The following is a 21925-nucleotide window of genomic DNA, read 5'->3' as shown; positions in this document are numbered from 1 at the left end:
ACGATTCTCTGCTCTTCTTACTCCCGGTTTTCTCCATATAAGTTCATTTGCTTTATTAAATGACAAGCGTCATTTGGAGAGGAATGTGCCTGGATGGTGCATGCAGATTAAAGGACTAGGCCACTTGTTATTACAAGAGACATGTGCAAAACCAAATAGAAACCTGGGCTGAATCACCTCCTAGGTTCGCCCACTCAGTTACAAATGCATCCTCAGTGTCCTGGGTAGAGTGGATGGGAAAGTCTAAATGTGGAGCCACCAGTGCCCTATGCTCTTGAACTAGTGGCAGCAGGGCTGTCTTTTTTTTTTTTTTTTTTTTTTTTTGAGACAGGGTTTCTCTGTGTGGCCTTGGCTGTCCTGGACTCACTTTGTAGACCAGGCTGGCCTCGAACTCACAGTGATCCGCCTGCCTCTGCCTCCCGAGTGCTGGGATTAAAGGCATGCGCCACCACGCCCGGCTAAGCACAGAACCTTTTTAAAAGCATGTTTCACATCTAGCAGGCCAGGCAGCTGCTAGGTGTTCACTTGCTATCTTATTTGTTTGTCACAGACCTCTGCAAAGCAGGTGATAATTATCTTTATTAAACAGAGAGGCAACCTGAGATCTGGGAACATTGCTCACCTGCCAGGTGACATTGTAATGAGACCCAGGACACAGATCAGATACCGCAGCTACATCCAAAGTTTACACTGTGGTGTCAGGAGGTTTTTCCTATTAAAACCCCCTTCCTGAGGGCTAGACAAATAGGAGAGTGGAAATGCTGTCCGTGGAGGTGCAGCTCAAGATCAATCGTTGTTTATTTAGCACGGGGCACATATTCAGGACAAGGATGTAGATCGAGTAAAGCCTTAAAGCTGTAGAATCTTACTCACTGCCTCGCACAGCGTGGCCATTCCACCATGAGCAGAACACCACCAGTCAATAGACAGCAAGAGGTGAGCTAATTTCTTCTGTTTCAGGAGAAGTCAGTGAGTTCCATTTCCCCAAAGGCCACTTTACTTATAATCATACATCACTGACCATGTTTGTTGATTAGTCTGTTTTCAGATCATTATATCCCCATGGGAACATTGCAGAATAAAGAGCCGTCTGATCAGAATATAGCAAACCAAGGATGCACGAGGCTGCTGCTGGCATCAAAACATGTAGGACTTATTGTTTCACACCAAACATTTTTTTTATAAGTGATAGTCCAGGCCTAAAGAGATGGGTAGGCAGTTAAGAACACTTGCTCTCACAGAGGACTGGAGTTCCATTCAGAGCCCTCTTGAAACAGCTCACAGCCACATCTAACTCCAGATTCAGGGGGATCTGATGCCCTCTTCTGGTCTGTGTGGGCACTGCACTCATATGAACCCCTCAAGGACTTGTGGGTGTGTTCATGTGCACAAGCACATATAAACTAAATATTAAAGAATGTGGTAAAAATAATAGAATTTGTAGCATGGTGAAAACATGAGCCAATGATGCATTTGCTAAGTATTGTGTGTGATGATCAATACACAGTGCACATTCTATATTTATTGACACTAGGTGTGAAGTGATCGATCTGTCCCATACTCATTCATGCAATGTGTAGTTCTGTGATGTAACATCTATCTCAGAGTGGGTGGTACTGAGGCAGGAAAGTCAGGGGAAGTTCTTGGACATAGCAAAGAAAGGACCCCTCACTTGGGAGTGTGGTTGAACACACTTGACAGCTGAGAGTCAAACTTCCAATACAATTAACAAAATGTGCCTGGAAATTGCCTCTACAGGAACAGATACAGTCTCCCATACAGGAATATTTTCAAATGAGAAATCTGAAATTAGGGCTGGAGATTTGGGTCAGTGTTTAAGAGCACTAGCTGCTCTTGCAGAGGAAATGGGTTCAGTTTCCAGCATCTACACTGTGGCTCACGACCATCTGTAACTGCAGTTATAGGAGATCTAATACCATCTTTTGATCTCCGTGGTCGCCAGGCACATATGTGGTGCACAGATATACATGCAGGCAAAACACTCATACACATGAAACTATATATATATATATATATATATATATATATATATATATATATATATATATATATAAAGAGTGTTGAAATAGCGACACCATGCTTAAGGCTGAGCATGTCTGATCTCCCAGTAGTTATTTGTTTTCCTATATATTTTCTGGGAATCTCACAAATCAGACTATAAACTTTTGTTTGCAGCAAAAACATCATTACTTCTCTGGATTCCCAGAGGCCCAGTGGTTGGCTTGATCAGCTGTAGTCTGATCCAGTGCATCTCAGGATCCCAGTGTAGTCTCATGGAGCATCCTGGTAACACCGAGATGCAGTGCCGGACCGGATGCCACTAAAGAATGTGAGCGTGGATCCTGGAGAGACCCTAAATAGAGACCTTGAGGACTGCCCCCATGCTCTTGGGTGGGTCTCATCTTCTCTCTGAGAGCCTTCTTTCTATTCACCCTGCTGCTTCAACCCCGAAAAGGAATCCTTACTCTCCTTCTGCCAACTGGTCCTGAGGGTTCCTTCCTGAGCTGCAGCCAAGGCATTGGCTTTACCTATTGTAAGGGGAAAAAATAAACAAAAAAACCCTCTTCAGCCTGAGCTTGGTGATACAGATAGCTCAGTGGGTAACGACACTAGCCATGTAAGCCTGATGACCCCAGTTCAATATCTTGAATCCACATGTGAAAAAATGCAAAGATGTGGTGGCATGCATCCATAACACCGACACTCATACAGGAGAAGGGTGGAGTTGCATGAAAGAGGCAGAGCATGATGTATGTGTGTGTGTGTGTGTGTGTGTGTGTGTGTGTGTGTGTGTGTACGTACGCGCGCGCACTGGAGTCAAAAAAGCCTGCCACAACAAGGTGGGAGAAGAGAAAGGAGGCAGGAGAGAGCCACCTCAAAAAGTAGTCCTCTGATATCCACAGCCATGCTGTATCTATCGCTCCCTGTCTGTCTGTCTAAGTAAAAGATTAAAAAAAAAAAAACTTTAAAAATCAAACACACAACTCCGGCTGCTGCAGTCATAGTGCTGACTGTTTCTAGCCTGTGCCCTGCTACCTAGAAAGCTGTCGGCTTCGTCCCAGTGTGCCTGCTATTCCACATGCACGTGCATGGCCCCTAGTTGATCAAAGCTTCTTGTGCTAGTATGGCTGTCAGGGGCAGAGGGGAAGATGGACCGTGCTTGGAACCAGCTCCCTCCAGTTGACGTTATCTCCTCAGCACAGAAATGAGAAGATAGGATCTTATTGTTTCCCCTAGTCAAAGGGAGAACACAGGAGGCTGTGTCTCTGAGTTCCAGAAAAATTCAGGGATGAGTCTGGAGACCCATGGACTTGTGACTGATGGCTCTGTCCAAACCTGTATTTGCATAAAAACACAGGGCTTGCAGCTACCCACCACGGAACAGTCTTCTACCCAGGAAGAGAGGCTCTCGGGTGTGAAAGAGTGGCAACACAGTCTCTACCACACAGGGTGGGTGTTCTGTGACAGCTGTACCTGCTTCTGGGCGGGAACCCTTCCCTATTCTTCTCCTGTCCCCTCCTGGGTCCTTCCTCTCTCCTTCTGTCTGGGAAAAGTGGTTAAAATAACTTCCGTAGAGTGAACCAATAAATCCCCACAGAGCAAGTAAAATGATCTTTTAATCTCACTGGTTACAACCTAAATCCTGACTGTACTTAGGGCTGCACACTTAAATCACAGAAAATATATTATCTAGATCATCTCGGGTGGTTTGGAACACAGGGAGAGCGAGGTTAATTATCTTCCCTAAGATCATGAGTTTTACTGTGATTTTCCTTTGAGCTAGAGAAGAATCCAATCAGGGTTCCTGTGGAATTTCCATTCCTTAACCAGGCATCACCATTATTTATGTGGTGACATAACGTCATACAAGTATCTACATAGTTTGGTAGGATATAGGCAGGTGATAGGATACAGATAGGTAGATATTATGTAGACGAAAGGTAGGCAGAAAGATAGACAACAGGCTGTGTTCTGCTATAAGGAACCCCATATCATAGAAAACAGCAGTTTCCTGATTGTACCTTGTCCAAGGGGACTCCATTTTGCAAGCAGCATTTGGCTCCACTGGGAAGGCAGTGGTATAGCTGGGATGCCTTTTTGTTCATGTAAACCCAGGTCTCTGCCTGTTACTACCCATGTGGCACAAGCTGATGACTGGCTTATTCCTGAAAGTTAAAGGCTGTCCTAGAACATGTCAAAGTAAAATGGGGACCATTTGAGCCCATGGGAATAGGAAAACCATGTCCGATAAACCAGGCCTGAGAACATACCAAGTGTTCCAGACTGAGGGAAAGGTACAAATCTCCCACCTGATTCCTGTAGAGAGGAGATCACCTGAGAAGGAGATGGCGACACCCACACTGACCTGTCATGTGACCAGTCAGGAGGGCTGACACTCAGAGAACTCCTGGCTATTCCAAGGACTGGAGCTCAGCTCACTTCCCTGTGCTAGCCTCACCTACTTAGATTTCCCTCTGCCCATCCCACACGTATCCATCTGGTCCAGCTCATGCACCTTGTCTCCACAGTGTCCATGGTCTTATGAACTAACTCTATAACTCAAAGCAACCTTAAGGCCCTCAGGCCTGGCAGCCTGCAGTTTACTCTGAACCACTGGCTGTGATAAAGCTATGGGTTCTCCAGTGTCTGACTATGTCAGCTGCTCACCTTGTACTCGCATCTTTGTCAAGTCTGTGTATCTGCCTCCAATGAGGCCTCGTTGAACTTTTGAGCTATGTTGGGCCTTTTTAATCCTTGTATCCTCTCTCTTTCTCTCTCTCTCTCTCTCTCTCTCTCTCTCTCTCTCTCTCTCTCTCTCTCTCTCTCTCTCATACACATACACACACATGATTTTTAAAATATATTTTATTGATTTATTCATATTACATCTCAATGGTTATCCCATCCCTTGTATCCTCCCATTCCTCTCTCCCTGCCATTTTCCCCTTACTCCCTTCCCCTATGACTGGGACCTCTTCCCCATGTATATGATCATAGGGTATCAAGTCTCTTCTTGGTAGCCTGCTATCCTTCCTCTGAGTGCCACCAGGCCTCCCCATCCAGGGGACATGGTCAAAAATGGGGCACCAGAGTTCGTCTGGAAGTCAGACCCCACTCTCCACTCAGCTGTGAAGAATGTCCTGTCCATTGGGTAGATCTGGGATACACATGATTTTTATAAAAGATGTTTTCTTTTTGATTTTTTAAATTTATGCATATTTGTATATCACACACATGAATGCAGTGCCCGTGATGGGCAGGACACTGAGGGCATGGGAGCCATAGAACCCCCTGGAGCTAAAGTCACCAGCAGTTTGAAGCTTCTGGACATGCTAGGAACTGAACTCAGATCCTCTGGAAGAGCAACATGTACATTTACCTGCGAGCTGTCTGTCCTATATGTCCTATATGCACTTCCTTTAGTTAGTTTCAAGACTAAAACCATTACTGTGGTGGAAGGGCTGTACTTTGTTTTGTTTTTCTTTTCAATGTTTGGGCTGAAGGTATAATCCAGAAGTCAAAAGCCCTTGTTGCTCTGACAGAGGACTAGAGTTTGGTTCTCAGGACTCACATTGGGTGGCTCAACCACCTCTAACTCCAGATCTAGGGAATCTAATGTCTTTTTCTGTGTTCCATAGGCATGCACATGTACATACATACATACATACATACATACATACATACACACATACACACAAGTAAATATTTTTAAATAACTAAGTGAATAAAAAATGTAAAGGTATGCAATGTAACGTGTGTGAGTTATACTGGCAACTAAGATTGGATTGAAGATTCTTTGTTTACCAACAGCCAGCTCTCAGGCAGGAGGGCAAGTAGGAAATCTATAGTCAATGGAATTGACTCAGCTCGTGAATTTCTTTCTATTAAAGAAATTCTGACCTTCAGGAAACACAAAGTTTCCTCACATATACATGTGCATGTGAAACTATCATTTCAGTCTCTGAAGTGAACCTTAGACGAAAGGTTTCCAGTGACCACTCAGCAAGGCAATCCAGCCTTAAAGCTTTCAGTAGTGTCAAGTGTCACTTACTGCATTGAGACTCACCAGTTGGTTCCCAGATGGAGCAGACTGGATGATTTAAGCAGAAAACTGAAATCTGATCATTTTTGTTAGCTGCAAAGGTTGTTGTTCAAAGGCTTGCTAGCACCTGATAGAAACGTGGGGATGTTTGCATCTGTGTACTCATATAATGAGAGCTGTGGAAGAGATGACCTTGGGAAAACAACACAGCAGTTATTTCTAGAACTTAAAAAGATTTGCCGCAGCAACAATTAAGCTCCCTGTAAAATAACCTGTAGACAAGGAGGCAACACTGTGAGATATATGTCAGCAAGAGAGCCAGTAAGTGCATCCATTACCTTAAATGCGGATAAACCTGAGATCTTTTTCACTACCTCCTTGGCGAGTGTTTTCACTAAGGCTGGCGGCAGGCAAGGGTTAGCTAAGATATTCCTGGGTGAGCTAGCTGACACAGCTTTTCTAGCAATCGGTTCAGTCTGATGGGGTGAACAGCCCTGGCTCACTCTAATTGTAGCAGTTCATGTAGAGAAATGGACCAGAGTTTGAACACATGGTCCATAGGTGTTCTGAGTCACACAGAAGCCCAGGAAGTGAGCAGAGGTGTTGTTGGCTCCTACTAAAGATGACCATTGTTAAGAGCATCATAAGGAAAAAGATGGGAAGATGTGATGGAAACAGAAGAAAAATTAAGCTTTATTTTTTTCCCTTGTGAAAAAAATAGGTGTCTTTATCAACTTTCTGTATTAACGTAGACAGCTCATATGGGATTGTGAGAAAGGGAATTAAAACTGTATGCTAGCTGCCTCTGTGTGATGAACTTTTGATTCTCTGACTTCCTCTTGGTATTTTTTTTAAGGTTTTCTCAGGCTTTATACAATAGCCATTAATATAACCATATGTAGAATAATGGAATGACACAGCGTCAGTGCTGTATGACGATGTTATAACTGGAGATTGTTAGGGTTAAAACTCAGAACAAGGCAGCCTTGTGCGTCTGCCTCTGCTTCTTGCTTCCTAGAATGGCTGTGAAAGTCACAGAGGGAAGAAGAACCCCCAGTGTCCAGAGGAAGAGATAAAGGAGCCGATTGACTTCACGTCGGCTACGGGGTGTGAGCCTTAGGTTTAAGCAGAAGCAAAACTGAACTAAGGGGGATCGATAAGGAGGCATTTACAGAGTTCTGTCCATCATCACCTCAGCTCTGGTCTTGTCAGGAGGTCTGAACAAGTCCTTGTTGCTTGCTGGGACAAGGTTCCCAGGTAAAGGATTGCTTCGGCTCCCTGTCGTAGGCTCCCCTGATGGATGCTTACCTCAGAGGCCTGTCCTGTCAAGTTGTCTGTCCCTTCATCCACAGTAAAGGAGTCAGAGAGATGTAAATGAAGCAGAGGTGTCGGCTTCCACTCTGATTTTAGTAGCCTGTCAGCCCTTTGAGGAGTTGGGGTGTCTTCACAAGAGCAGGTTCTTAGTTCCTGCCTTAGTACCTCTTATCATGACGTCTCACCTTGAGACCTTCCATCATGGCGTGACTGATATCAAGAGGCATTTAGCATAAGCTTTTAAAACCTAACATAGGAATTCATTAAACGAGTGCTTAGAAAATGTTATATACTTATTCAGCTTAAGCCTGTATTTAGACATTTTGGCACTATGAGATAATATATTTATAGATAGATAACTCATTACATGTTGTGTAAAGTAATATGATGATATGTGGGATGAGCCCGCTTGCCAACATGCTTCTTACTTGATCCCCAGCACAGAAAGGGGAGAGATGATTTTTTTTTTAATGTAAAACATGTTTAAGTAATAATCAATGAGGTAGTGAGTAGTGAGTCCTAGCAGAGTGATTAGGCTGCTTATCAGCTTAAGTAAGCTCCAAATTTTCAAGCCATGTGTCAAACGCAGGTATCACGTGTGAACACCCAATCATAAGTTTGGATTAGATGATCACTGGCACTGCCCATGTGACCAAAGAGGTCTGTGAACAGCTCAGACACATGGCAGTCCTATGACGACCCCAGGGGATGAATCATCCCCGTGAATGGGGCAGCCATTATGCTGGGGTAAACTGAGCCAGGACTGCTTGATGCTGAGGTACGAGGAGGTAGCGGCTGAGTGGAGGCCTGAGTAGCAGGTTCAGCCATAGAGAAGCGGGAGCGGACTTTGGAGAGATGTGTTTCAGCCTCAGGAGGGAAAGAAAGGGATGCACGGAGACACCCTGCCCTTCCTGCTCTCAGGGGCTGGAGAGAAGGGACGTGGGAGAGAAAGGTTCTACTGTCTGTTTCCTGGTTGGGTTCTAGCTACTTTGTGCACTTTTTGATTTGAGTTTTCATAGAGAAATTGGAATAGGATAACATGCTTGTGTGATAAATGGATCACTCACTCACTCACTCACTCAATCAATCAATCAATCAATAAATGGAATAGAAAACCCAGGTGACATAGGAGGAAAGAGAGCAGCCAGACTGGGCGTGGTGGACTCTGCTCACAGTTCTAGCACTGGGAGGCTGAGGCAAGAGTATACCATAGGTATATGACTGGCTTGGGTTACATATGAGAATACATCTTAACAAAACAAATAGACACAAAGGTGATAGATCATGTTTCCGAGGTCATGAGCTCAGGTGTAGATGTGGAAGAGCTGGCTCTTGTGGCAACAAAGCTCCTTTATCCCCAGAGTAGCTATAGTTGAGACCTTGTGATTGCACCAGCTCCCACCACCATGTGAACATGACACTGATAACTGACAGACACCAGGGAGCTGGGGAGACACTAAGACACTTGACAAAGTCGCAGACAGTTCAGCAATGGGTTTAAGTTAAGTGTGTTTAAAATGTAAAACCATCAGGATTGTAATGGCTTTTTCCATATAAAATGCAGTGAAATCAGTGTTAATTGGGGGATTATGATGTTGGACTTAGTAATGAAGTGACTGATTAATTTAAAAACAATTCTACATCCTAATGTTCGAAACTATTTGTAAAGGACTGAGGTGTGAAAGCCCCTGGGAAAACATGAGGTTTGTGGTGAGCAAAGGAGTGTGAACAACTGCAGTTCCTCAAGGCATAGAATTTTTAAAGTGCTTAATTTTGTGTTAAACAATACTGTGGGACATTCAAAATTAAAATTTTATTTTCTGACAACGAAAGAAACATAAAAATTTCCAAATACATCTATAAACAAAAAACATAGTTCTAAAACATACCATTGCCTCTTAAGTTAAGAATAAATTAATACAAACAAGGCTGGAAGTGTTGACAGACACTAGTAGTCTCAACAGTAGGGAGTCTGATGCAGAAGATTCATGATTCTCAGGCAGGCCTGAGCTACATAGAAAGACCCTGTGTTAAGAAACAAAACCAACAAAAATTAAAATTAAAAATAGAAGTTTAAATAAAATATATCTTTTGTGCTATAATAAGACAATATATCCAACAAAGGGTTGATTACAGTTATTGTTATTGTGTTGATTAAATAATTATAGAACAAATTATGTGAGAAGGGCATTTCTGGGACAGGAATGCTTCTGATCTATGAGGGAGACAATTCCTTAACTAATGTATAACTAGATATATGGAAAAAAAGCCTACCTAAGTCTAAGGATTCCCTTGCCAAGCCAATGACCTCCAAAAGGTGAATTTACAACTCAATTCAATAAAATCTCAGAAGAAAAAAAATAGACAAAAAAAAAAAGAAACTTGTAAGCTAAGAATGGAGGTTCTTATAGGCTAAGTCTGAGGTTAAATATGAGCATTAGGATTGTTTGTTCTTAGCTACAAATGGAAGTATAGGCTGGTCGGGGTGGGGGTGGGGGTACAGCATCTCTCCCTGCATCCATGTCACACTCTTTTCCTGATGCTTTCTTTATAAGTCAGGTTCTCTCTCTTCATTAGCCTCAATAGGAGCTGAAGTGACAAAGAGGAAGGGAGAGAGAAGAAAAAAATAGGGGCAAGAAAGGGAAGAAAAAGAGGAAGAAAAAAAGAAGGGGGAGAAGAAGAAAGGAAATGGTCCTGGGTGAAAGAAGAAAGATATGAAGGGAAAGGCATAATGGAAGGTGCAGACAACTGGTAGACCAAGGATGTATATGTCAACTTCTTTTTTCTGGACAAAACTGCCCCAAACCATTGTCCTCAAATAAGAGGCTAAAGGAACATGGAATAAATCAGAAGTCGGTGGCTCGGAGAGCAACAAAAGAATAACACCACGGTATCGAAAAATAAATAAAGCATCCCTGGTGGAAATTTAGCTTCATGGCATCTCCAACAATTATTTGTGGGATTGTCGAATTTATGGGCTCATCACATTCTCAGAGAGGTCCAGTATATTCAGACACTCTTATAGCACCCTGTGTGCCTCTCGGTCTTTCCTTTTTCTTTCTGAGAGAATTGAGTTCTGTTTGTTTTATCTGTTTACATTGAGTGGAATCTGCTGTGAGTTTAACACACTGTATAATCTTCCCATTGATTCGCCTTCGTTTTGCTCATTGCACATTCATCTCTCCTCCCCTGAGTTATGTCAAGATAAAGTTGTTCCTATAGACGAAAGTGGAAATGATGGGGAACACACATCAAGGCACTCACAATTTTAAATTAAAACATGGTTCTTGGGCAGAGCACACAGTAAGATCTGTTCTAAAGGTTGGCAGCTTCTTGCTCTTATTTTCTCTTTGTCCTGCTGTTGCTCACTGCATGGGAATAAAGATGAGAAACAACAGACTAATGTCACAGGGAGGGAAACCAAGGCAGAAAAATACTAAGGCTGGGACCACTGTGGGTAGCTACTGAACAACCAATGACCAGGCCTTTGAGTCAAGCCTTGTGGAGGCACTGGGGGAAATTTGGGTGGCGCTATTACAAAGCCCAAGTGGCGACAGAATCCTTGGTGCTTAAGTAATTGTCACAGAGAAGTAGCCAACCTCTCTGGGATTTTTTTCTCCTCATCCTGGTGGGTATCTGGGTGGGGTGGATCACCTTTAAGGAATATGGCCAGAACCATGGTGGCTCTGTGACGTGCACTCTGCAGTGTTGAAGGTTGAGAACCACACACTGACCAGCACTTTCTCGCTGTGGATCTGTGATATCCGCCTCAACGGCCCTATGAGTAACCTTAGCACTGGGAACTCAGACTATCCTAACCTTGCCATTCATCAGGCATGCATTTGGGAAGAGCTCTGGAAGATAACAAATGCTCCTCACTCTCTGCCTTTTCTCTGTTACTCTGCCAAGCCCACAAGCAAGCATTGTCTGTTTGTATCATTCCAACTTTGAGGTTTTCAGTGGTAAAGGATTCAATACATTTCAGGTCCAGATTTTTAAAAAAAGAGAGAGAAAGAAAGAAAAAGAAATGATTATAAATCTAAGGCCAGCTTTTTGCCAAGAAGGAAGTAAATAGAAACCCCATCTACACTGACTAGGGCCTTCTGAACAATGAAGGTCACATAAGAGGGAACAATTTGAGAAACAATTCAATGTCAAATGCCTCCACAGTATTCTGCTAATCTAACAACTAATACTTGGTGACCCAGAGCCCAGGGAGACACTAGCCTAAAGCCTCAGTTTGGCTATGGACTTGTGAAAACAGTCCTGACTCCTGCACACTGACTAAGTGACAGCCTGTTTGTCAGGGTACCAAAGGGGGTTAGACACTTGCTTCCTTCCGTGATGTCTACTGGTGAGACTTTGTCTTCTGAGAGGACCTTCTGCTCCTGTCACTCTGTGAGGTCCCATCGGTGAAAGGTTTTTCCCACTAGAGTCTGAGGCATAGACCATATCTACAGCAGTGAAAACCTGCTCTTCTCTCGGGTCAGCTCAAACTACTGTACCAACCAAGGACAATGCATGCAGTAAACCTAGAACCTCTATCCAGATCTAGCCAATGGACAGCACCTCTCCACAATTGTGTGGAGAGCAGGGATTGACTCGGACATGAACTCTGGTGCCCCCTGTTAGACCACTTCCCCCTTGGTGGGAAGACCTGGTGACATTCAACGGAAGAGTAAGCAGGCTACCAGGAAGAGACCAGATAGGCTGTGATCATATGGTGGGGGAGGTGGTCCGCTTCTGTCACAGACCTAGGGGAGGGGAATAGGATGAAAGAAGGAGGAAGGGGGAATGGGAAGATACAAGTGAGCAGATAACAAATGAGATATAATTCGAAAAAATTACTTAAATAAAAAATTTAAAAAAGAAGTAACACAGTTCATATTTTATGAGAGAAGCGGTAGGTGGCAGATAACTGCTTTCATTTTATTGTTCCAGAAAATGAAAAAGAAAAAGAAAAAGGAAAAGGAAAAGGAAAAGGAAAAGGAAAAAAGAACATCAGGGCATTGCCTTTATTTCTCTGGCTTGAGGGAAGGTTTAGTGGCACAAGTGTAGACAGTAAACTTCATCTGGCTGTTGAAAAGTATTTCCTGTGGGTTTGTGTTCAATCTTGATGTAAGGGCACAACTTTTTCTCTCATTGGGCGTCCTGAGCAAGAGGAGGATGGGGAGCAAGACTCTTAGGAATGGGCGTGGAGTAAGGGAGGTAGAACTAAGCAGCAGCTGGCCTGGCTTTTATTTTGGTTGCCATTTCTTGGGCTGAAATCATGGAGAGTGCTAAGGCGCCAGAGAAAACTAAGGAGTAGCAGGCTCCTGGCTATCTTTATTTGCTGTGTGAAGTCTCTTCTAGAGAAATAAGCCAACTGACCAATACATACTCTCCATGAGGAGTACTTGAGAGAGAAGGGGAGCTCAGGGCAGCAAAGGACGAAGATGACTCATACCCAGAGCTCTCTTCCCTGCTTTAATTCTCAATATTGAAAGCAACGGATCCCTGTTACACACTTTGGCTCATACCCAGTTTTGTTTTGCTCAGGACCTAGAAAATCAGACCTTTATCTAAATCTGAGAGGTGAAACTACAGTGCATCACAGCCTTGTATATCTCAGACAGGAAAGTTTGGCTAGAAAAGGAGGGGGTGAAGGAATGAGGAGGCAAGGGAAGAGAAGAGAGTGGGGAAAAGTGAGGGGAGAAAAGGAGAGGGAAGGGGAGGGAAGGACTAGGGAAGGGAAAGGGAGGGAAGGGGAGGGACGGAATAGGGAAGGAAAGGGAAGGGGAGGGAAAGGAAGGACAGGGAAAGGAAGGGGAAAAGAGGGGAGGAAGGAAAAGGAGGGGAAAAGGAGAGTGGTTTCTTCCCAGTTAACCTACACCATTCTGAGCATGGCATTCTCACACTACTGCCCATCAATGCCATCAGACAAATTCTAAGTGGTTGAATTAAAGCATGAATAAATACATGATCAACATCTATTTTGTGAGGAGACTTTCATGAATATAGCAAATTATTTAGAAAGCATTAGGGTCAGGGTCACTATGGAAACACTGAGAGCACAAGCTGCCCTGTGTGGTTGGGGAGACAATGGTGGTGCATCCTGTCTGCGTTTCCTGGTGGTGAGTGGGTTTGGTGGAAGGTGAACCCCACTGTCAATTATTTTTAGCTCTGGATACATGATCATGAGATACATTTTGCTGCCAAAAAGACTTAATTATGTGTAGCTTGTTTCCCATCTGTTTAGTCTCAGTGGCCTTTTTGATCCCAGTCCCTAGATCAGAGGTTGGTAGAGTGTGTTAAGACTGGATTTGATGTAAGACTAAAGTATAGCTTTGTGGACAAATTATCATCTAACAATTTACTTTTCTTTCTTTCAGTGAAAAAGGCGATTGAGCTGAAGTCCAGAGGAGTCAAGATGCTGCCAAGCAAGGACAGCAGCCACAAAAACTCTGTCTGTGAGTCACTTTCTTTCTGTGTGAGGATGGATGTATCATTAGAGGGGGAAACAGGAGTGGATCGAATGGTCCCTAACTTCATTCTCTCAGATGGTTCTTCTATTTTAACTGCCCTTCCACTTTGAAAGGAGAAAGGTCGTAGGAGAAAGACCAGGCCTGACCTGTTGACAAGTTATCTATTATACCTCCTAAACGTACCTCGACTCTTCCTCCTGCCTTTTCCTGTGAGGGCCTACACCTTGAAGATTTCTTTCTTAAAACTCTGTCACACACAGAGATACCTGGAGGGCTCTCTCCTCTCTGTTTAGTTCTTCCACCCTCGATTGGTCTTTGAAAAAACGGGATTTGGGTCTTGTAGTCTTTCTGGTCAATGTCACTGATCCTCCACTGCCTGCAGAGTAGAACATTGGACAGCATGGCTGTCCTTCCTAAGAGGAAGGCAGTGCTGTAAAGGATGCATCACTTCCTGCTCAGATGCACTCGCCAGCAGCTTTCTCAGTAGCTGTGGGATGGATGTAGGTGGCCACCCACTCGGCAATGACATCTTGCCTTGCTCTGTAAAGACTCCCCGCTGCATAGCTAGCCTGGCCATTCAGTGTTCCCTGGTTGTAGACCCAGAGCTGACGTCTCATCTAGATGATCGCCTATATTTTACAGACTTTCCATCAGGCTCCACTACCATGCTGAGTGTTCATAGAGTCTGTTGGCCTGTGGTCATCTTCTCCAACCATTCCTCAGACTTCTGCTCACATTGTCCCCACTCTGTGAGTGTTTCTGTTACTTTTTGTTGATGATTACAGGCCATGTCTTTGGAATGAAATTGAGGGAAAGGGAGACATAGTTTTAAAAGGTGAAAATGACTGAGTGACAGGAAGAAAGGGATATTGCTCATCTATGTAAAGTTTCAGTGTTTTGTTAACACCAGCTACATGTCTTATGGGTAGAAAATAAAGTGTTGGCAATGCTTTTGGAAAAATTAATTTTATGACTGAAATTCTTGAAGTGGTGATCTACAGGTTGGCCAAATCACGTGTCAGGTGATTTGCTTATATTAAGTCAGCACTGGATCTGATGCACCACCCACTGGCTACAGGCTTATCTGCTGAGGTGACATTGGCTTAGCTAATTCATGCAAGACTCTCTCCTGTCCACATCGAGACAGGAAGTGACAAATATGTACAGGAAGTGACAAATCTGGCAATTGCCTTTTGAGTAGAAGAAATCATCCATCCCCCCACCCACCCCCCACCCACCCCCACCCCCCCACCCCACACCCCCCCACCCACACCCCACACCCCGTCTCCTAGTGATACCACACGCTCTGTGCCATGCCTAACCCTGCTTCATAGGATGATGTACTTTATGCACATCAGTAAGGAAAAGGAAGAACTGAAGCAGCCACAGCTTTTCAGGATCACTGTGTGATATGTGGCCCTGAAGGGACAGCTGAGATGTTTTCTAGAGGAAGCTGAAGGCCCAGACTCTGGATTTATAAACACTCGCTATATTCAGGCCCAAGATTCATCGTAACCATTTGTGCAAGCAAGAGAAGCCTGCATATTCTTAGTGGTCCTTACCCACCTTTGTCATGCAGTGGGCACTGAGCAGTTAAGTTATCCCGCTGGCGGAATTCCCATCAGTCATCACAGGGCTTAGCAACAGGGGACCTTGCTCTGTAAAGGCCAGGAAGAATGCTGACACTGGTCTTACCTGTGTCTCTGTTCTGATGGCTGGAGGTGGGCCTGTTAGGACAAGCTCTGAGCCTGCTGTGAGCCAACAAGCATGGCTGTTTTTTTCGTTTTCCCTTTGTGCTCTGTGAATTCCTTACCATCTCTACGAGGGTAAGGTGTGAGAAAGCAATTTACATTCTTCACACTTAGAGTAGCAACCGGCTGTGTGTGGATTTTCACAGGATGAGGTACTTTATGCACATTAGAGATGCTGGGTCTTATTCCTCTAGTGCCCTCCACTGAGGTTCAGGCTTCAGCCTCTCAGGCCCACTATGAGGGTTTAGAGGCCGCAGCCCTTTACCAGGTACATTTAAAGCTATGTAACCCTCTGCCACAGGCGCTCTACAGGCTTCCCCAACTAAGGGTTTGATGACATTTGAGAAAATGTGTTCTGGAAGTACCTAACAAAAGGCCAGGATGTTCTGTGAGCTGGCAGGCATCACCCTAGGTTATCCATCTGCAATGCTCAGCCCTCAGAGGGCCTTTGCTTCTTGAGAGTCCTCACGGAGAAAAGAGGTGATGGTGAGCATCATGTCAATGCCTTTGCACAGGGCAAGTCTGGGCCTGGCAAGACCTATATGCTCATCTGACACCTGGTAGGAGCGGACTGCAGAAACTGAAGCTTCAAAGGGGGACCTGGGGAGCAGGTGGTCATGCATGCACTTGCATGAATGTGTGTGTGAGTGTGTGTGTGTGTGTGTGTGTGTGTGTGTGTGTGTGTGTGTGTCAGGCTGGCCTTGAAAATGTGGCAGCCCTTCTGGAAATGTTGAGGTCACAAGTATACAGTACCAGATCTCACCACTACGTGGACAGTGGTGGATACAAGTCTCTCCTCCTCGTTGTCTGGGCTCTCCCCAGAGCCACGTTTATCCTAGATGCTTTCCCTGGGAGGATGAACAGGTGGATGCCTTTCCAACTCATTCATATAAATGGCCACAAGGCAAGAGGAACACAGATGTTTGTTGTTGCTTTTGAGCCGGAAACAATTTTCCCATGCAAAGTTAATGATAAATGACTTTACAAATTCAATATACATTTGCTCCAAGGAATCGACAGCACACTCTAGCTGGCTTTTGAATGTGGGGTTGCAGCTGTTTATGCCAAGCAGGAGAGGAGAGTGGGTGCCAGAGCCTTGTCTAATCTAAAGCTGCCTTTAAATGTGTGGTGAACTTGGCAACAGCATGCATTGCCATGTAGGTCTTGGGGGAAAAAATAGCAACCAAATACAATAAGATAAACATCCCCCAAGTGCTTCCTCTTTTATTTATTTCCATATCTCCTGTCTGAATAGGCAACATTTTTATTGTTTTGTAATCAATGTTATCTACCTTGAAAAAACACAGTTGAAGTACAATCAAACTCATTCCAACCTTGCATAAAGACCACATATCTTACTTAGGATTTTATTGCTGTGAAGACACACCATGACCACAGCGATGCTTATAAAGGAAAGTATTCAACTGGGGCTGGCTTATTGTTTCAGAGGTTTAAGCATTATCATCAGGATGGGAAACATGGCAGCATGCAGGCAGGCATGGTGCTGGAAAGGGTTCTACGTCTTGATCCACAGGCAGCAAGAAGACACTGAGCTACAACCAGCATAGCTTGAGCATACAAGACCTCAAAGCCCACCCCGATGGTGACATATTTCCTCCAACTAGGCCACATCTCCTAATAGAGTCACCCCATGGCCAAGCATTCAAACACACGAGTCTATGGGGGTCATTCTGGTTGTTTATTGTGTCTATGGTGGCATCCACTGCACTGGCCGCTAGCTTTTCCTTTGACTCATGCGGCACAGGACACATGATACAATCTATGCCTCTGTTTTTAAGGCCTCTGTTTCAAAGTGGGGACTCACCGAGGACACAATGATGTGTGTGACACAAATACAGGATGATTGCCTGACGTTCTTGAATGACTGGCAAACCCATTTCCTAAAATTGACTGTTTGGAAAAATTATCCTTCCACCCTGGGCCATAGTGTACAGACCCATTCAGCATGGTCGCTGTCATTTTCTTACTTTTTGTTTCTGTAAGTTTGCAGTAACCATAGGAAATATAAAAAGGATGGTGCCCTTAGTCACTGATTATTTAACTATGCAAAAACAAAAGAAAGAAAGAAAGAAAGAAAGAAAGAAAGAAAGAAAATAAAAAGAAAAAGAAAGAAAAGAAAAAAAATCAAAAAGAAAAGAAATGTGGTATTCTGTCTTGAGTCAGTTCTTGTTTTCCTGTCACCGTGTGACTCAGGACCCAAATCCTAGTGCTGGGTTTCACCAGGGACATCTTCTGGCCTGGGTCTTCTCTTTATAAACGGATGTTCAGAAGCTAGGAGGAAGAAAAGGAAGAAACTGTGAATTCTCATTAACCGGGCACCTCTGGGAGATTAGGAAGAGAAGCCAGCTCACCATTTTTTATCGTTTTAGGATATTATTTTCATGTGACCCACTTTGAGAATAGACCCAGGCCTGCCGTTCTGACTTCACTCCTGACTCTAGCCTTTCCTATCTGCCTGTTTGCCCAGAGCATAGGCCCCACCTTTTGCCCCGGAAGTGCATCAGCTATAGATGGTGACGGCTTACGGCTTACTTCCTGTTCTGACACTTGATTCTGGAATTCATCTTCAGGAAGCGTCTTCACAGGTTGTAACTTCCCCGATAATGAGAGGTGTGGCTGCTCTGCCAATCCTCCCTCAAAAAATCTTCCAATTACCATGGCTTGTTTTGCCCATCTACGAAAATTGTGTCGTGCTTTATAAAAATGCCATCAAAGATAGCATGCTTGCCGTTATGTGGGCAGGGGCACCTCTCCCCATCAGGGCGCATTTCTAAGACATGAAGGCTCTAGGATTTAGTTGAGTGACCGCACCCAGTGTGCTCTCTCTTCTTCCTTAATGGGAACTTTGCTTGCTGTTGCAAGAGCCAGGCTCCTCATGTGGAGTCATCCAGATCAGGTTTAAGGCAGATTTTGAAAGAAGGAAAAATAATAGTTCCATTAACCTCTAACAGCCATCCGAAGGTTTAATAATAAAAAGAGGGATAATTGCCCCAATCTGCTTTCTTCTATTGCATGTAATTCCAGGGTGCATTGCAGTCATTACAGACCTTAGCTTTCCTCAGAAGGCTCTATCCTCATATTGCATGAAAGTAGTAGATTTAATGTAGCTCTTTATAAATCAGGTTAGTAAATTATGCAGCGTCTGAATAGGCTTTTGTCACGGCAGGAGCTGAAATATCTTCTCAAATACCCAGGAAAACCTTACTGCAAAAAAGCTGATGTCTAGATACATCTGGGGAGGCAAGGCAGAGGAGAAATTGCCTGCAAAGCTAGGTGGTCCGTCTCATCATACAGGCCAGTCACATGCGTCGAATTCTTAAGGCAACCAGGAAACTAAGATTCTTTAAGATATGAAAAATAGCACTCAATTGTGTTGGAGATGGTGAAATGAAAGTCCAAGCCTACTGGAAAATCAAAATCTCCTTGAGCATCTCGAGCAACTAAGTCTAAAGCCTGATTAACTAAAGGAAAGAATTCTCTTAGCACAATGACCAGAGGCTACATTCCATTATTCCCAAGATTTGCAGGGAGGCCTAGAGAAGGAACCTCCGCTGGCAGGGACTGCTGTGTGGCTTAGCATGCCCATGGCTGACTCTAGGAATTCGGCATATGACGTAGGTTTCTATCCACTTGTGTAAAATAAAATAACATCATCTTTTTTCTTTTTATCTCTGGGTGACTGTGGCCCTGCTAGTTTTCCAGTGTCTGTAGAGTGGGGCTAACTCTAGTGTCTGTCAGATGAGGTAGCCCCAGTGGTTGATAGAAAATAATCTTATGTGGCTATATCATTGTGAGTTTGGTCAGAAAAGTTCAAAGATTAAATTGATCAATCACTGTAGCTCTGTTCTCAATTACCCTCTCAGTCTGTGAACTTTAGACCCAAAGAAAATAAGTCTGCAAGATCAGTTAATGAGGCTGGCTTGCAAGGTAGAGAAGTAGGTGGATTTCAGAATCAGGAAATACTCAGTGGGCGGAGGGGGCCTGAGGAAGGAGACCTATCCCAAGCCAGGTCAGTTCATTGAGCACATGTTCTACAGCTATGGAGAGAACACCGGAAATAGAACCAAAAGCATTTCATCCATTACGGTCTTCATGCAACTGAAGGATTATATAATTAAGCTGACTTCAGTTTCCTGGGGAGGAAGCATTCACGTTGCCCGTAACTGACAATCTTCACTTCAGTCTATGGGAAGTGCTGTATGCCAAGTCTCTTACTAAAAGGCGGGCATGCTCATTATTTATAGTCGATTTCAGGGAACTTGATGGATGCTCTGTGATGTGGCACATGAAAGGAGAGGCCCAGAGATGGGGCTGATAGAGGTCAAGGAGCAGACAACATGTCTGCCTTTCTCAGTGTTCTCAGATGACTTTCTGCCCAAGACCAGGCAGGGTTACCTACAAATGAATAGCCTAACCTGCACACGGTCAGTCTCCTCCAAAGTCTGCCCTGCCCCCTCTCCTGTGCCACAAATATGATGAAGCTTCTATCTTCAAGACCCACTAAATATCTACCAGATCTTTTTCATTTTCTAGCTTTGAAATTGCTGAGAATTCACGAGACATGGCAAAAATTGTAAGAAGCTGTCTTGCCCCACACCCACCCCACCCCCTTTGCAAGATGTTCCCGACGGGTGACATTCACACACGGATACAGATGGGACAAAGTTAGGAGACTGACATGGGATAGTGTAGGGAACCAGATAGTAAGTAGTACAATGTAGTCAGATCCAGTAGTGGCATGTTTGCCTGTGTGTGTGTGTGTGTGTGTGTGTGTGTGCTCTTGAGCCCTCTCATGCATGTTTGTGTATATACCTACAAGCACATCCTTTGTAAGGCCTTCCTTATTGCCATCCTCCCCAAATATCTACTGTTCATTTTGTTTTGATTTCTATGCATAGTCTTAAACTGTCATGTATGTGAAACCATGAGCATGTAATCTTCTGGGTAGACCTTGCAGTTTGTCACTCAGTTGAGTTTGCTGCTCAGCAGTTTTCCCAAGCTTCAGGCTAGTCATTCCAGCTTTACTTTTGGCTCCATAGCTTTTCAAAGCCAGATTCAGGCCAGACTAATTAGTCATTAACCCTTGAAAGATCGGGGATCTGGGTCCATTTTGAGCAATTATGAATAAGAATGCTATAAGCATTTGTGAACAGGCTTTGTCTTCCCTTGGATGGATGCCCAGAGGTAGAATTACTTCCATTCTCCACATATTTAACTTTGTGGAAAATTATCAAAGTAGTTTCTACAGTGGCTGTCCCACTTTACTTGCCCATCAGCAACATACATGTAATCACATTCATAGCATTTTCACCTGTGTTTGTACCATTATACTTTTTTTCTACCTTATCCATTCTGAAAAGTGTGTACTAATGTCTCATTATTGTGATAAGTTAATTTGTGTTCCTTCAATGACTAATGATATGTAAGATTCAGTCATCTCCTCATTTTCTGTGTAGATAGCTTTTCCAGAGGCAATTTCTGATTGCTTCTTCTTGTTGATTTTTGGCCGCTCTTTATATAATTTAGTTACTATTTCTTTATGAGCTATATTAAGTAAAAATAATTTCTCTATGCCTTCATGTTGTCTTTTAATATTGATTAAGAGTTCTTTGGAAGAACTAATATTACTTATCTGATTGATTTCGATGAAAAACATAGACCCAGTTTCTTTTGGCAGAAGGAGGACTTAGCAACCTTGGGCATGATGGCCACAGGTCAAGAGGGACTACAGGCTACATAGCTCCTAAGCAGCAGTATAGCCAGAGAAAAAAAAAAAGAAATCCAGAGCCACCAGAAGCCTGTGACCTGCTGGATGTAGGGGTGTTTCAATTCCTAGACCTAATATTGTAGATCACCAAGTACAGAATTTGAACAGTATCCTCATTTATAATTCCACCTTCTTGGGAGCTCAGATAAACTGTATTCATATATAAAGAAGATTTAACTCATGAAAACGGAATACAAATTATAAAGAGCTGAGTAAACATGTTTTATAGGTTTCTATTCACTTATTTCAATATTGTTGATTTTTAATGTCTCATATGGTCCTATAATTTGGGAATAAGATGACAATTGTTTTCTTTATTGACTTCTGAAAATGTGGAATAGTCAAAGATATAGACTGGTGCTTTTAAGTTTTCGGAATGGCTCATTTATTAATTAGCACATTAATTGAATTAAATAATTTAATTCCAGCAATCGATCATTTATTCCTCAAAATATTTGTCTAGTCATATCTCTTAAGTTCAGTGAATTGATATTCTCATAAAGAGAAAGTAGACAGAGAGAAGTCTCAGTGGTAGAAGAGATGA

The 21925-nt window shown here is 43.5% G+C and overlaps 1 protein-coding gene across 2 annotated transcripts in view; it reads left to right on the top strand.

Moving 5' to 3' along the window:
* The window catches only part of CSMD1 (CUB and Sushi multiple domains 1), a 1521983-nt gene that overhangs the window by 996569 nt on the left and 503489 nt on the right, over positions 1-21925 (top strand). For both annotated transcript variants that reach the window (XM_084758080.1, XM_084758079.1), the window contains exon 7: positions 13750-13827. In XM_084758080.1, coding sequence (XP_084614206.1) covers positions 13750-13827 — 78 coding nt within the window. The remainder of the gene's footprint in view (positions 1-13749; positions 13828-21925) is intronic.

Source organism: Acomys minous (assembly GCF_964271855.1).
Source record: "Acomys minous genome assembly, chromosome: 15".
NCBI classification, from domain to species: domain Eukaryota; kingdom Metazoa; phylum Chordata; class Mammalia; order Rodentia; family Muridae; genus Acomys; species Acomys minous.
The sequence above is the reverse complement of the archived record's forward strand: the minus strand, read 5'-3'. Positions and strand labels throughout refer to the sequence as shown.